General features: G+C 40.7%; 1 protein-coding gene across 3 annotated transcripts in view; it reads right to left on the minus strand.

The window, feature by feature from the left end:
* adgrb2 (adhesion G protein-coupled receptor B2) overlaps positions 1 to 18052 on the minus strand; it is a 512322-nt gene that overhangs the window by 175276 nt on the left and 318994 nt on the right. For all 3 annotated transcript variants that reach the window (XM_037795561.1, XM_037795560.1, XM_037795559.1), the window contains exon 3: positions 2159 to 3065. In XM_037795561.1, coding sequence (XP_037651489.1) covers positions 2159 to 3050 — 892 coding nt within the window. In that variant the 5' untranslated portion in view covers positions 3051 to 3065. The remainder of the gene's footprint in view (positions 1 to 2158; positions 3066 to 18052) is intronic.

Raw genomic sequence — 18052 nt, forward strand, 5'->3', positions numbered from 1 at the left:
ACCAGACTTTCGCCCAGGAGACCGCCGTTCATACCCCATGTGAAATCAGAAGTCAACGTTGTTTTTTTTTGTCACGTAACTTCCTTACTTAAGTTATGCCACTTGTTGTGTTATTTTAACCCAAAACACACATTTTTCCTTAATCTAACAAAGTAGTTTTGTTGCCCAAACCTAACAAAGTCAATCTTTTCCTAAACTTAACTAAGTTGTTTTGTTGCCTAAACCTAACCAAGTCTATCTTTACGTAAACCTAACTGAGTAACTTTTGTCACATAACAGTTGTTTCCTGTGATGACAGAAGTTTATTTTGAAAAGACTGGAGCGGAAATTGACACATGCGTCACGTGTTGTTGGACATTTGTTGGGAAACGCTCCAAAAATAAGGAATGACTTTATGTAAGATATCATACCAACCATTGTATGAGAATATGTTGCATTATTTAATGTAAAAAAGTTCCACAATCTCAATCACTTTGCATGTGCAAGTGTTATTCTCTAGAGGTGGAAAAGTAAAATGTTCACTTATCTGCATTGAAAATGAAGAAGGTTTGCAGAGTCGAAACATGAGAAAAAGATTTAGCGATGGAGACAGGGAGAGACAGGGTGCAAGAATTTAAGCTTTGTTTTCAAGAGTCTCTGACTCAGAGAGGGTGTTAGTGTTTGTCTTTTAGTGGATAGAGAAAAGGGGACAGGAAGAGGATCGAGGCAAGATGCTGGCTCTCACTCTGACAGCTCGATGTTGGGTTTACAGTAATTCTGCTATTTTAGGGTAATTAGGACATCGGGGAATTGTTTGGAAGAAAACAGTCTTCCGCACACAAAGGCTTGCCCACACTTCACCAGGCTATCTTCTCATCAAGGACTCTCGGCGTTTCACAGCGGTGTCTGTGAGTGATTATAGAGTGACCAGCCGCTTAACCAATACGTATGCAACATCGGTGTCTTTGAGGTGAGACACAGTAAAGCCAACCGAGCTGCCAGGCAATTGGCACTATTTCAGTATCACCCTGACACTTGGCATCAATTTACCGAGCGCCGCTATCTGTTTGGCTTTTGTTTCAAGCAACAGTGCATCAGTCCTCCTACGCCATGTCTCTTCCTCTGTCCCTACCGCTCTCCCTCTCTGAGTATATTAGATGATAAAATCCCCCCCTGCTGATTGAATCCAGAGAACGATAACCTTCCCGTCAGCAAGGTAAGACTCCCCAGAGCTCTCAGAATGTGTGTAAGTGTGTTGTTAAAGGCCCGCAATAAGAATAACTGGGCTCTAATTAGTGCTGTTCACTCTGCAAACATGCCTATAATCCACCCAAAAGGAAAATTATTATGCAATTCTGTGAATTTATAAGTCAAACTACGTATCTCTATAAAGCTACATTCACTTCTGAATTAGTCTAATTTAATTACGTTAAAGGAAATACTCTGGTGGCAGTGATGGACTAAAATGGATAAGAAAGCTTTGGTTCAAGCACTCGTCCATCTCTGCATGGATAAAGCGCTTATCTATGTCGCTTACAGGCACACACACACACAGTTTTCTGCAGATGCACACATGCATACATATCACCATGTGTGCGAAGGGATTGTCTGCTTCGTGTTCAATTCATTGATGTATGAATGACCATGCGCACATGTGTCAAATCTGATCTCGTCCTAACATTGTCAACAGATGGTTTCACGCACACGCACACACACACACTGACACACACAATACTGTGCAGCATGGAAACTGAAGTCCTAGGAAGAGCCACACCTCTTGGGCCACATGGGGGAATCTCTAAAATATAGATCAGAAGGCTGAATTTCTGACAGCCATTTACAAATCTTTTGATGGAAGGTTTAAAGGGCCCCTTTGAACTGCTTCATTTTTTAATTAAAGGCCAACAAACAAAATCTATAATAAATTCTCTGTCAAGCGGAGACACGACGACCTCCCTGAGGTGATATCAAAAGCCAGGATAACAAACTTTTCTTGTCTATTTGCTACCGAAGCTGGGTACACAAGTAAACAACATATGAATTCTTTTATGGTTATTACAGTGTACTGAGAGAATATTATGTGCCTTGGCAATGTGTGTTACAGCGTGTCATGTTACAGCCAGGGCATGAATAATATGCTCAGTGCAGAGAAGTGTGCTGATGTTTAACATAATCCTACCTTGTCGAACATCCCTGGGCGCTATGGCGATTGCTTCGTTGGAGTGCAACTCGGTGACACAGCAGTCATCAGGAACGAACGAACCGTTGCTGAAACTGTGGGGCGTCTCCGGGAGCAACGGAACAGGCGGCGCCATGATGTTGTGGTTCGGACAGATACATCCCGTCTGGGTCATCCCGCAACCGTCTCCGTCAGAAACCACCTGGTCTCCATTGTGACCCGTGCGTAAACACTCCTCGAACCATCGGCAGAGCACGCCGCAGGTAAACTGACTGGAGTTCTCGTTGTTGATGAGCAACACCTCTACCAGTCTCAGCTCCAGCAATTCCTTAGATACCTGAGGCTCGTCCGCAGCCGGATGTCTCGTTAGACACAGCTGGACAAAGTTCTTATCGAACTGGAGGAAAGAGTACGGTCCCTCTGAGTTGGATTGGCTGCCACACAGATCGATGACTTCCTGATCCCTGGCGGTGGCGGACGTCTGTAAGTGAGGGGGACAGCTTTGATTGGCCAGGTGGTGGTCGAGGGAAAGGAGCATGGGGGAATGCGTCCGGCAGATGACGGGGTGGCGGGTGAAGCGGAGGTAGAGGGAGTACTTGGTGGGATCGGGGTTTTCCAGGGACCAGGAACAGCCCGGCGCCCTGGAGGGAAAGAGCTCCCTTAGGGAGAAAGAGCCATAGAGCACCCCGGCTACGAGGCTGGAGCACGGCGAGGAGACGGGCGAGGGGGCCCCCTCTGCCCCGGTGCTGGGGACGCCGTCGGCAGCCCCATGGGCGGCCTCAGCCAGGGCAGCGAGCGGAGCTAGAGCGAGGGCAGACAAGGCAGCCAGGGCCCCAGCCACAGCCAGGAGAGAGGACAGCACAGACAGACACACCCCACCAGCAGTGTTCATCCTATGACATTCGTCCTGCAGGGGAAGAGAGAAGAGGGTGGGGAGAAAGTGGGCTGTACATTAGACACATCAGGAAATATCTTCAAACACAATCATGACATGGACAAAATCATCAATATTCCTGTTCAAGTCTAGACCAAAAAAAGCACGGATATATTAATGGATCGGTTTCTGCTTCGACTCAAAATATAACATAACCAAGTTCATGGCATGACGTTCTTTTTCAAACATACACTGCAAAAAAACAGGAACACATCCCTGCTGGGCTGGATTAAAAGGGTTGATGACTTGGCTTTTGAGACATGCACTGTGGGGCCTGATCTACCCTTCCCTGCTGATACGTGCACACAAACACACACACACCCATCGCCTGCTGAGCAGCTCCCCCGAGGCTCTGGCAAACTATTACCATCACCGACACAGTATGGGTCCGCCAACAGCCTGATTTTGACTCACACACTGCTGACAAAAACCCCCTATACAGCATATACTGTATAGTCTTTTAGCATTTTTGCTTGAAACTACTTTACATTTGTGTATGCCCTGAGTGTCGGCGCCATCACTTGAGAGTTTCTAGTGGTTCTGTATAAATGTAGTTTGAGGAGGATGTGTGGGAGATGGGAAATGTTCACACCACTCTACCAAAAAAACCTTATGGCATGATATCCAGACAACTTTTTTTTCGAAAATATCACGCTCTGAAATCCAAACAAACGCTTCCTTGCAACACATACTTTTGTCACAGAGATACAACTTTATATTGTAGCCTTATATAAGAAAGATTTTCCAAAATTATACAAAACTACTGCACACTACCACAAATAAATAAGCTTTCGGTCACAAATACTTTTCGTCGGAGGAAAATATTAGAAATATACAACAGTTGGATAATTGTATGGAGGGCTATGACTGATATGATCTGATGGGAAAGAAAGACAAAAGGCAGAATATGTTGGGGGTTCATCTCCTTCCACTGATTGTTTTTGTGGTTCTCCGTAGGTAAAAACTGGCTCAATAGAGCACATGGTGTATATTATGGGTATCACTATAGCCTGGATGTAGCCAGCCGTTTTTCTGTCTGTGCTCCATCTTCTTACAGGTTTTAAATGTGTAATGAGACGTCATGGAGCACTCAAAACCAATGCATGACCAATGTGTGTTCATTGCAAAACATAATACATTCAGACATAACAGCTACTTGTTGTGTATAAGCTGGCTAAAGTGAATACAACATTGCACTTGGTAGCCCTTCGCTCTACCATCTTGTAGTGCGGCAGAATTCATGTCATATCATACAGATTAAAAATGCATGCATGCAAGCATTTTGGAAATGCTGTTAATAAGGTATCCAATATGTTCCACGTAACATAAAACACTGCAATGCCACTATAGTTAGGTCAAATACAACAGTTGATGCTTATATAGTTAATTTAGCTTACTATACATGAGCTATATGGCTTGTTCATAACATTTTAAAAACTTTTTTCAGAAATATGTTACACAGTGAAGCATAGCTATTTATCTAGGCTACTTTCTTCATTTGCAATGTGTGACCACTAGCTAGCGATGCGTGTAACCATAGTGGAGTAATGTTTGGCAGCTCTGTTAGCGCTTTGTTATTCTTCCCATTCTGCTGATATATTGCGTGAACAGTAATGTGGCATAAAATATGAATCACAATACAGCTAACTAACTACATAAAGCACACCATTTTCTCCTGTTCTTGCCCTGCTTGAATCAAATTGGTCTCCCTTGCACCAACCAAGGTTACTAAACGTGTGACGCAGCCTCTATACTAAGCATGTGTGTGCCTTTAGAGCAAGTACTCCTCTTCCCTAAGGCCTAGGTTAATGAAACACAGCAGTGGCCTGTACTTCACAGGATTTATGTAGCCTAAGTCGTAAGGCTCTCCAGCTTTGGACACATAGTCCACAGGGCCTGGATAAGAGGCGAGGAACTGTGCTTACTTCACCATGTCAAGAGGTGACCCCCAAAGAGGGAGGACAGTAAGAGGCACTTGGGCTTATAGGAGGGTGGTGTTAATGAGAGCTACAAGCACATGAAAGGCAGACTGTGGATGGAGGGGGATACAAAACGGGAGAGATGGAAGAGGAGGAGGAGGAGGAGGAGGAGGAGGAGGAGAGGGCTTTATTGCAATTATACTGGAATTGTGAAAATATGAGCAAAATTTGCATCATCCACCACAAAAAAATAAACAATCTTCTTAAGGTTTTAAGCATTCTGCTGATGCTAACTCAGAGTGATATACAGTGCAGAAACTGGTTTATTGCCATGCTCAAGGACGATTCACCTACACACTATTTCTTTTTTTTTTTTTTTTGATGGACACAGATTGTTTTTTTCCAGACATTGAATGTGTTACCCTGAGGTCATGGGAAGGTCTCTGTAACCACTAGTTCACCCTGCTGTGCAGAAAAAGAAATGTACAATGGATTTGGAAGGAGCTGAATATTTTTACAGAAGCACAGTGCTGCTAATTTGGTGGGAATAAGAGCAAAAAAAAAAGCTGCTCAAAGGGCGATATGTAGGATTCACAAAGAATATTTTACGAGTGACTTTTTCTTCAAATTTTTTTTTTTAAAGCAAACTAGGTGAATGTGCGGGGGTGCACCCTATTCAACTGTTATTGGGCCATTAAATAGGCGTCATCGGTTGCTATAAGCACGTATAGATGTGGGTAATTTGGGGCCTACTATGTTGTGAAAGTGAAAGCAACACATTCTAAGAAAATGTAAAACTGAATGAAACACATGACCACGAACAAAAATACTTCTTTTGGTTTAGGCTACAGAACCACTCAGTTATGTTTAGGGAAAAAAAACATTGTGTCTTAAAATAACTGTTTCAAAAGTGAAAGGGAAACTAAATGCGATGTTCTTTCATACCTTCTTTTGGTGATCTACCATGCGAATAGATGATAAAACCTACAAGTGAGTGTAGTAGGCCCCTATTGACCCATATCTATGGTGCTTTTAGCAACTGATAACGACTATTTAAGGCTGGAGTAGGCAGTTGAAAGTAATCAGAAAACAAGCAATCAGAGCCAAGCTGGAGCCTACTGTCAATCACTCGCCAACTCTGATCAAACGGTCAAACTACGCAGCGCTGATCAAATATGAATCAAGATTCTGTCACTGTAATGCTTATTTCTCACCTCAACTGTTTTCAGAAACATATTTTAGTGTACTGGTTAGCTGTTGAATGAGAAAGTTTGTGACCCAGCAGCCATGTTGAGATCTGTTGAGGAAATACCAAGCACCGCCCACCAGCCGGTGCAAACTTTCTCATTTTACAGCTAAACAGTACACTACAAGATGTTTCTGAAAACATTTGAGATTAGAATTTGGCATTACAGTAACAGAATATTGATTCATATTTGATCAGCGCTCCCTAGATTGACCATTTGATCGGAGTTTGTGAGTGATGGACAGCTGCCTCCGTTGAATGAACAGCCAATAGGAACGCTCTCTCTGAGATGACCTGTGATTGGCCAAAGTCCCCCGTCACGAGCTAGATTTTTTAAAGCCTGAAAATAGAGCCATGGTGAGGTCTAGTTATCTCTCAAAACACTTGAACTACAATATGCTGAAAGGTTATCATGGAATTTTTGCCCTATGTTGCCAAAAATATACTGCCTGCAGGTTTAATAGTCTGACAACAGTCTAATAGGATGGTGGGGAAGTGTTTTTAAAGCAAAACCAGTTAATAGAAAAAAAGACACATGCACACATTAGATACTGTATGTGTATCAGTACACTGAAAATACTCTATACTACTGCACATTAGACCACACTACATGAAGGCATTGTAGTTCCTTTCACTTATCCGGCAGTGTTTACTTTGGAAGAGGCTGGTATTAGTGTGAGACAAGTAACCATAGCAACACCCTATGTCCTGACCTGGAAATGTGTTTTTTCTAGTTTCTGATAATCTCGCCTGCTTTTCTGTCTCTCCCTTTCTGTCACAGTCGGAACTGGGTTTTCCTACACAGTATTCTCACCTGCAGATTTTTCACACACGGAAAATATGACATAAAGGGTTTTTAAACAGCGTTGGCTCCGGCTGCTGTGACACTTTGACAAATGCATGGCACAGTTGGGAGGGCTAATGCAGCATGTTGTGAAATATGCTCAAGGAACATCATGCTGTCTGGCATATGATGGGGTTATAGACTAAGCCACTTGAACACGCTCAGATAGTTTCAAACAAATATGCTATGATATAACATCCATACAGGCTGCAACCGCAGCCAGTGACACATGTCCCGCTAACAATGTGTCACTGAACTGTTAAATCCGGGGATTCAGTGTGAATGTAATGCAATATATTCTACAGAATATGACAAATAGCATTTCTGGTGTCCCCGTGGAACTGAGCTTAGATAGCATGTATGAACAAATTAGCATTTTTCTTTATTTTATTGTGCAAATAATAGAAGTTCATCTTGTCAGAGACCTATCAAAAGTGAAGATAAATAGCATTATAGGCCAAACCATGCATAGGTAAAACCTAGCGCACATTTTACGGATGAGAAGAAGTCAGAAGCGTTAAGCAAATTGTTTTTGGGACAATGAACAATGAATATTCATAGACCCACAGTCTGTGCAAGAGTAGGCCCTAAAGTGCTGTCTTCATGAGGCCATTCTGTCCCACTTCACTCTAAAACAGCACTTTACTGTGGGCAACCATAAATATTCATTAGCTTTGATGTCTTCCTTCCCCCTTCCACCTTGACATTAATGTTATCACCAAGGATAGCAAAATATGTATATCCCTCACTCGCTGTCTCTTTTCCCTCTCCCTCTCCTCTCGGCTCCGTCTTCATTCTTTAATGCAGCGAAGTGACAATGTGACTCATCTCGTTTTTGTCTTCCCTGTAAAACTAATGCAAAAGAGAACAGTGTCGGGACACTGCAGTTTTAAACTAATAGCACAGCGCTAAAGGCCCGAAGTAGGCAAGTTAATATATGATATGAATATGATTAAAAAAGTTATATTTCATAAAACGGTCACTATATCCTGACAGTAGTGCATGAGACAGGAAATCTGAAAAAAAATAATGTGCCTCGGTGTCCTCCAGTGCTCCTAATGGCATGTGCAAGATTTCAAAGACAGGAGGAAAACAACCAATCAGAGCCGAGCTTGAGCCTGTCACCTGTGAGCAGCTGTCAATCACTCGTAAACTCCGATCACGGTCAAACTAGGCAGCGCAGATAAAATATGAATCAATATTCTGTTACTTTAATGCCTATTTCTCAATTCAAATGTTGTCAGAAACATCTTGTAGTGTACTGTTTAGCTGTAAAATGAGAAAGTTTGTGACCTGGCAGCAATGTTGAGATCAGTTGAGGAAATACCAAGCACCGTCCACCAGCCGGAGCAAACTTTCTCATTAACAATGCTATTATTGAATATTTGCTTAATGATCCCAAAACACATTCTGCCTATTGCAGGTTTAAAGTCCCCAAATAAGGGATTATATCCCAAAATATTCGTCATACAATTACGATGGCATCTGAGTTTTAATGTCTGCTATAGATGTACATGTGCAAAACTTAGTTGCAAGTCAGAATTCCTCTTTGCAATAGAACTTTTTAAAAATGTGACCTTTCCCTGCTCTACATTTATTCAGCATTCAAACCGACTCTGGGATAAAAGAATGTTTGTATTTGTTTCTCCTACACAGTGGGACCCCGTACTGTACGTTCTCCCTGATGGTAAAAGCAAATGGAAACTATCACCAATTATATTGTTATCCATCTGCCTGTCTCGGGAAGCCCCACAGTCTTGGTACACATGCTGAATAGCTCCAACAGTATCAGTTCTTGCTGCATTGAAAAGCCACCGTAACGTGCTGTGAAACCACAAAGAGGCACACTCGGAATGGCTGAGTTATAAATTACTCACAGACTATGTTTAAGGAGCTCATCCTTGGGAGAGAATAAAATGCACTGCTGAACACGAGACTTTTGATATTCAATGTGTGCAATGCAACCTGGAGTCAACATTAACCACCTGACTGCTGCTACTAATCACATCACTGTCACTTTTGCCTTGTTATTTTGTCGTTAATTGCTCTTGTATGTTTTCTATTTTTACTTCTCTTCTTATTTTAGATTTATACACCTCTTATTTTAACTTTCTCTATTTATCTGAGCTTATTTCTGTCCTTGTGCTGCTGCAACAACGGAATTTGCCCTCTGGGCATCAATAAAATCTTATCTTATCACAATCATAATTTAGCCCGTGTGGATGATTCCTGTCTGTAAAACGATTTCCTCTGTTTTTTTTGTGTTTGTTGTCGCACCGGGCGATAAGGCTGGAAAACATTTATTACAAAAGGGTCCTTCAAAATAAGAAAATACAAAACTTAATGGCGAAAAAGAAACGTATTAATTGCTGTAAAAAGAAAACGTCACTTTTACTTGAAAATCATTAGAAATCAGACTTGTCTTGCACATACGTTTTCCCGCAGAGGCAACATGCATAACTAATTAATATATTGGTCCTGAGGTTGTCATTGGGGAAGCTTCAGGAAATGTCTTCAAACACAACCTGACAAAACCAACATGACACGGAAAATTTATGGACAGATTTTTGCTTTGCCTCAGAGTATAACATAACTAAGCGTTTAAGGCAGCAGTTCTCATGACGTTCTTCTTCAAACACACACACATTCACTGACAAAAACAGAAACGCATCCCTGCTGGGCTTCATCCGTTTCAGCTTGGATAGTGAGTTTACATGAAAAGCTGCTTATCACATTCTCCAATATACAGCAGCCATTTCTGCTTAACAATTATGCACAACAAAAACACAAGCGCAGTAAATTTTCTGAAAGGTTTATCTAGTCTTAGGCTTTGTCCAGACCAACATTAGCAGACCCCACATTCATTTCAATGAGACACTGGCACAGTCAGGGTTCTGATTCAGAGTGGTACGGCAAAAAGAGTAAAAAAAAAGCTAAACCTGGTTTGGGTGCCACTGGTGGCCTAGAGGTATAAGGTGATAACAATGAGGCACAATGTCATTCTCTCCCCTCATTTCCTGTTAACTTTCTACTATAATACGTTCTATCTGGCTGAGCAGGCAACCCTGTCTCCTACAAAATTATGTTCTAAACAACAAAATTGCATTCTCAATTAAGTTTCGAGGGAAATATATTTTCTCCTGGATTATGATTGCTGTTTTAAACAGTTTTAAACACATGGTTAATTTTGTAAATTAAAACAAAACGAATTTGTTAGGTTTAGGTAACAAACCTACTTGGTTAGGTTTAGTAAAAAACATCATAATTGGCTTAAAAGGACATTAATTACGCTATTTAAGCTACGGACGTAAATCAAAATCTCCTGGGTGAAAGACCTGTTTGTTTGACCCATCCACCACCCCAACCTCCTCCCTACGGGGACTTCTGCGGATACGATAAGTCAAAAACAGGTGGCAACCTCCGGGTCTGAAAAGTGAATCCAATGCGGATGTGCCTTAAACCTGCATTCTTTCTAAAAGCCAGCAAGGGGTGACTCCTCTGGTTGCAAAAATAAGTCTGATTATATAGAAGTATATGAGAAAATGACCCTATTTCTCACTTGATTTATTACCTCAGTAAACATTGTAAACATGAGTTTATGGTCTCAATCACTAGTTTCAAGTCTGCTTAAATACAGCATGATGTTCATTGAATAAATTTGTGATTGGCAGGTCGCTACCACGGTGTTGTCCATTCTGGGAGTTGTTTGTGTTTTTGTCTTACAATTTCAACCTTTTCACAGTGTGTTTTCAGTGACATTTTTGCTTGTTTGAAAAAGACTTATTCAGTGTTCGGTTGTACTTCGCTCCACCCTCTCGTGTCACCGCTGGTGGCAAACAACCAAGATGGCGACGGCCAAAAACCAAGATGGCAACAGCCAAAATGCCGAACTCGAGGCTTCAAAAAGGCAGTCCACGAACCAATGGGTGACGTCACGGTGACTAGGTCCACTTCTTATATACAGTCTGTAGTCAAAAACAAACGTAGTACGTTTCCCTCGAGTGGGTTGTCCATTAATCACAGGGTTGTTGGTTTGATCCTTAGCTCCTCCTGTCCACATGTCAAAGTGTCCTTGAGCAAGACACTGAACCCCAATTGATTTAATGAAAGCATTGAATGCCACCCCAGAAAAACCTTGAACCTGGATCAACACAATATAACATCGATCAAATGATTGCAGCAGAGGTAACTTTCTAGAATAGAAGAATAGTCTCTTAGTATTGCAAACCGCTGTTCAGTGTTTTGGCATTTGAGCTTTCACACTCATGGATCGCTTGCTTACACCTGCCTTCCCGATCGTATTTCATCATCTCAGTGGTACCTGAACCAACATGTTGTTTTTTTTGTATTGTTTTCAGGATACTTGTGCACAGGCTTTATAGTAAACCAATGCAGGCCCACTGGTCCTTTTTACAGTATGATATGCCAGCGGCAAAGAGAACATAGAGAATTGTGTATTTCATTCACATTAAATAAAAATGCGTAAGGTGCTCCTTTACCAAGAGTGGCCATTATTTAAGAATGGACATTACTGTATAGGGTGAGACTCTTTTCATGTACTGAACCACAAGCATCTTCCTGTAAACTTTCTTGTTCTGTTGGAATAATAGAGTGGAATAGCTTGTGGGTAAGTTGCTTCTGTTTTGGGAAATACATTTCATACTGCGGTAGAGAATGCTATTGTCTTATTTATTGATGTGGAGTATTTCTCTCATTTGTGGCCTTCAGCGGAGATCAGCGTATGAACACACACACACACACCAAACGGTGCACACTAACTGATCCATGTGCATTCAACGCACAAGCACACATGACACGCCCGTCTGAATGCTAGCTCCATATCAAAAATTTAAGTCTGTATCCTGACGCCAAGGAGTTTCTTTCTACTACTGATTAACAAGTCATGAAATGTTCCTCTCTCTGCCTTCCAGCATAACATCCACATCTCTGCCCCCTTCTCATCTTTGGCTTCACCCCTCTTTAGAAAATCTCCTCAAAGGCAAACTTCATATGTCTGCCCACATCTACACGCATCCACGTCTGCTCCGTCTTTCATCTCGATAAGATCTTTTGGCTGTAAACCAGTACGAAGAACCAATGTTGTTCAACTAATTTAGCCCGGTTGACATTTCAGAAGTCAGTATTCTGTTTGTCCTTTTATCAAGGCTCACTGCAGCGCACCATCAAGCCAGTGCTTTTAACTTTGCCTTATCAGTTATTCACAAATGGCAGACAAGCTGCGAAGATCTCACGCTGTGAAAAGAGACAGCAGTACTAAGCCCCTCAATCACAGCAAAGGCCATTTTGTCTTCTGGCAATGGCATACGCAATACGTTACACATACACACACACAAACACGCCAATGCACTCATACATATTCATGCGTTCAACATCAGCTTGACATGTGACATGTGTGCCGATGGAAGAACATGGTGTAAATCATAAGTGTATGATGAAATTGAGTAGGGAATTAATTATTAAAGCAGGTCGAGGAGTAGGTCAACAGATGACATACATGAATTTTAAAAGGGGAAAGAAAAATCCACTGTGTGACACAGTTTTCAAGACAAGTGATGGGAGGTTGGGATATCAGTGTACGGTTTGAATGCAGAAAGCTATACCAATCAGTATTATAATACAGAGAGATAGCAGCTTCACATTTCTTTGTGAGTTTTCAGTACAAAGTAGTGCAAAAACTAGCCACTAATTCTTCCTGCCAGTCGTCCGCCATGTTTGCTTTACACTAAAGTCACGTTTGATCGCGAGAGACAATGTGAGATTTACGTTTTTTTAGTCGGGACTCTTGTTCAGGAATGGAATCTGTTAGTGTGTCACATACTATAGGAACAAATCTGTTAAATAAAAACATAACGGGTTGTTATGTGTGGGGTCTCTCACATTTTCAACATCTGTTGAGATTTGAAAAATCTTTCAGCGTGGGCCAGCCTTAATTGCGGCCATCACCATAGTTTTGTTGTAATAACATGCAAAAAGAGGCGTACAAATGTGTTCTAATGACACACGAAATGTCCTTGTAATGTCGTGCTATTAATACGCCCTCCCATGAGATTGTATTGCACATTGAGCTGTGGATGACAATGAGTTTCACTGATATTAGTGGAGATGATGTTCTCCACTACAGGAAACAATACATGTTAAAAGGTAGCCCAACCTAAGGGGAGTGAATTACCACACTTCACCATGAAATTACTTTTGGAATGCATTTAAGGTGAAAGATTGTGAATGTCTCGCTTTGTGTGCCCACGGTTCTTCTTTTTTTCTTTAATTGCTTGGGCTCCTGAATGCAAAGAATTGAAAGATAAGATTTAATGTAAGTGAAGAGTGCAAGAAGAATGCAAGAAGAAGCGATAGAATGGTGCAATGCAAGAGCCCTCAAGAAAGTGGCCTTCAAGAAAGTGTAACATGGAGGAAACCAGAGAGAGAAAAAAATTGTTTTTCTTTACGGTGTCAATGGGAAGTGACTTCTTATGATTAGTGGCTTCATAACTGCAATTTCCACCCATATGAGATCCATAAAATCTGTAATCAGCTGCAAAACAGAAACAGACAGTATACACTATGAATATGAGCACTGATTAAACAGCACAGAAATGACCACCACTGTTGCCAACACTATCAGGAAGCTATTTTCTGGGAAATTATACAACCCAGTAGCAACTGTTTGGTGCCATATCAGCTCTGTATTGTACTGTGCAGTTTGTGTCATTACCCATACTGAATAAACAAACAGAAGGAATGACAATGCCATTAGTAATGCGATATTGCGGTAAAAATTCATTGACATGTCATCTCACATTGCTCTAAGACAATTACACCTCATTTACCAAGCACTACACTAATATATTTACACTTGGAGCAAAAGCATTTTTCAATATACCGAAAGGGAAAAACATTATTATCATTAGATGCCTCATAGCCTTTAAAAACAATTCACATTATTCAATCTGTTCCAAACCTGAATTTCAATATTGATCTGTCGTCGCATTAACAGGGAGATATTGATAATGACGTCCATTAATTTCACATGAGTGAATAAACGATTGTTGGAGATGAGGATAAGGAAAAGGAATGAGGGGGAAGTTGGCTTGCATGGCGGCAGCATGTTTAGTGAGGTCTTTTTCTTTTTACAAAATAGAACAAATGACAATTTGCAGTGTGTCTAAAGTGCAACATTAGTTGTATAAATGCTCACCAACAGCTTATTAAAAGGCTTATGATGAGGACGATGTAAAAAACATAAAACCACATTGCTGAAAGTCTTGGTAAAGGACTAAGTGATGGAAAACGAGTTTGTTTTTTAAAGTTATTTTTCCCTCAGAGTATAATAAGAGTACTCTATAATAGGAGTATATTTTATATAAATGAAACAAAATATAAAAAAAAAAAAAAAAAACAACAAGCCAGGAAAAATCTATTTATGATCAAGCCTCTCTTACTAGTCCAAATAGGATTTAACCACATGCAAACAAAATCATTTACAAAACATTATACTCCCGTAAGGTGTGCAGTATGAACGTTTGTCAAGAGCCAAATTCAGTTTGTCAAACATTTTACTTTATCTTCATGCACAGTCTCAACGTGTAACAAATAAAGGATGTTAGTGGCTAATAATTACAATTTGACTTAGCTAGCACTGCAGTGTTTTGTATATCAGGTTTGAATGCTCTTTGTCCCAGGACTAAACCGAGACCACCTAAACCGAGACCAAGTCAAGACCAAGACCAGACCAGTGCGAGTCCCACACTGCATGACACACTTTTGATAAAAGGTGGAACATGCAAACCATAGGCATTTTTCAAATTGATCTGAAAGATCCACATTCCCATAAAAAACACCCACTGCTGTCACAGGGTAATGTCTCTAGCACACTCCACAGGGAAGTTTAATACACTTTACTGACATTATTTCAACTAAAATACACAGCATTGCACAGCCTATACACAACATAAATTAAAGTATGGTAACTTCTAGTAATTATAATAAACCAAAGTGAAACTCGGACAGTAAATAAAGAAACATGACAATAAGCTATAACATGCTGTGAATACATCCGTCTTTATTTGCGCTAATTAACTGATGGAGACTTTTAGCAGAACGTAGATTAGCAGATGCAGAAGCATGTGTCAGGCTTGACCCTGCAAAACCCAACACACCCACGCAGCAATCTTCACACCCTTAACCTTGTTGTCATGGTGGGGGGAAAAAAAACCGAAATGTCACCATCTGTTGAGTGTTTGGACAGAATCTGATGCGACACACATGCGCACACAGTCATATGCCGATGAAGTGAAAGCTGAGGCAGACCGTGCCTTTGTGTGCGCAACACACTGGCATGTGTACGCATGTATACGTCTGCATAAATCTGTGTCTAAGTGTGTTTGTTTGTGTGTGTGTAAGAGGTGTGGTGGGGGTGGCGGTCCAATAAGGAGTTGGAAAAGGGCCTTGTAGTATTGTGGTGGGCCTGGAGGGAATGTGGGTTTCATTGTGAAATAGAGAATCACAGACTGAAGAAGTGGGTGATCGGCTTTCCTCCGCAGCGTACTCCTGCCAACAGATCAGCTTACACTAGCTTTTTCTTTTTTTTTCCTCGAGAAGACAACACAGATGTATGGTATGGAGGGGAGGTAAGAATAAAGAAGAAATTGGGAGAGGGAGGCAGAGGCAAAAACAGAATACTTGGATGGAAATTTAAGTTCCCATCGAAGTATTCTTCAGTGAATTGTGGTACATAAAGTTTGAAGGGCTTAAAGTGAGGGTAGGCAGAATGTTTTTGGCATCATTGGGCAAACACTCCATAATAACCTTTCAGCATATTGTAATTCAAGTGTTCTGAGGGAAAAGTAGACTTCTGCACCTCCTCATGGCTCTGTTTTCAGGTTTAAAAAAATCTAGAGAGAGCGTTCCTATTGGCTGTTCATTCAACGGCAGCAGCTGTCAATCGCTCGCAATCTCTGATCAAAAGGTCAAAGTAGACAGCGCTGATTAAATATCTATTAATATTCTGTTACTGTAATGCCTATTTCTTGCGTAAAATGTTTTCAGAAACATCTTGTAGTGTACTGTTTATCTGATCAGTTGCCTAGATTGACTGTCGTGGTCAGTGTTTGTGAGTGATTAACAGCTGCTCAGAGACGGCAGGCTCCAGCTCTGCTCTTATTGGTTGTTTTCCTCCGGTCTATGAAATCTACAAGATGCCATTAGGAGCACTGGAGGACATAGAGACACATGATTTTTCTTTTTCAGATTACCTGTCTTATGCACTACTGTCTCTTTTTAATTATATTTGCTCCAATCTGACCTACTGCTGCTTTCATGTGAAAGGAAAAAAAAAACTTAATAAAATTCCTCAAAATTACAGCTCAGTTTGAAATGGAAATGGTACTTTTCAAAAGCAAAGTTTACAAGAAATAGTAGCTGAAATCCAGTTGTCAAATAAATAATGATATGAAATTATTGGCCCGGAAATATACTAAAAGATAAGACTATTAATTGTTGCCAAGATTTGCTGACAGTAAATACAAAACAAACTGAATCGTTAAAAAATAAATTTGATGGCCATTTTCTAAAGAGTGCTTTCTTATTTTTTTTCTCATGGATGCAATATCTTCTAACTGTTAAAATGTATTTAATTTATAAAAAAAAAATATCTACATTACCTATTACCTTAATTACCTTGGCAGATTGAAATGCATATCTTATTTTTTGGGACCATTTTTAGATTTGCATAAACTTCTGATGAGAATATAACTTGCAAAAGGAAACAGCCAGAGAAAAATAAAAGAGGAGGAAAAATAAAATCCCTACTGATGCTCTTCATATCCGACACAGTAAAAGGATGTGTGTCACCAGAATAAACAATAAGAAATGTATTGATCAAAGGGCTCATACATGCAGCAGAGCCACTCAAATGAGATTTCCAATTCCTCTGCGACAGCGTTGGAGGGAAATTTTGCAAGCTAATGATTCCTTTTCAAGGCAAAATATGTGCAGCAATTGATTCCCGCCAGTGTAAAAAGGGACAGCTGTGCACCACTGCTCAGATTTCCCAGCTGTAAACCTGATCCTGAATTTGATTTGGGACTGAAATATTAAAGAATTACCGTACATCAATTTACATTGAAAAGCCAAGTCATCTGAATGGGGTGTAGAGGGCTTTAAAGAGGCTTTTAAGTTCCAAAAGTCATTGATTGAGCAGAGAGTGCACTGCGTGGAGAGACATTCATTAAAAAAAGACAATATGTCACAAAAAGCAATAGTGTGCTTAATATAATTGTGGCCGCGGGATGAGGGATAAAAAGCAGCCCTAGCTAAATTTATTGTTTCTGTCAACAGAAATGTTAGAGTCAAAGGGAAAATGGAGTGAAAAGGGCAAGATGGTGTGTGTGTGTGTGTGTCTGTTCAGTTTGACACAGCCTTGTCTACTGAAATTAAATTCCCGTTCAACTAAACTGCATTCTCAACTACATTTGGAAGTAAATATATTTTGTCGTGGATTACATTTGTCTTTGACGTATCACAAATAGGCTTGTAATTCCGCAGACGACCGCAGCGAGTGACGTAGTACAACGAGTCACGCGCAGAGCAGGTGACGTAGTATATCGAGCAACCGAGTAGGGTCTAGAAGATAACCCCCAAGTTGCGAAAACGTACCAAAGTCTTGCGAGACTCGCTTCCTGATGACCTATCCTAACCTTAACCATTCAAGGTCAATGCCTGATATATATAGTATATAGAGCGACCGTTAATGACAGTTATGTGGAATAATAACGAGTTGCGTCTAGAAGGTAACCCCCAAGTTGTGAAAACGTCCAAAACTCTTGCAAGACTCACTGCCCAACAACCTATCCTAAACTTGACCATTTAAGGCCAATGCCTAACCTTAAGTATTCAAGGCCAATGCCTAACCTTAACCATTCTAGGTCAATGCCTA

Source organism: Sebastes umbrosus, chromosome 15 (assembly GCF_015220745.1).
Source record: "Sebastes umbrosus isolate fSebUmb1 chromosome 15, fSebUmb1.pri, whole genome shotgun sequence".
Classification (NCBI taxonomy): Eukaryota; Metazoa; Chordata; class Actinopteri; order Perciformes; family Sebastidae; genus Sebastes; species Sebastes umbrosus.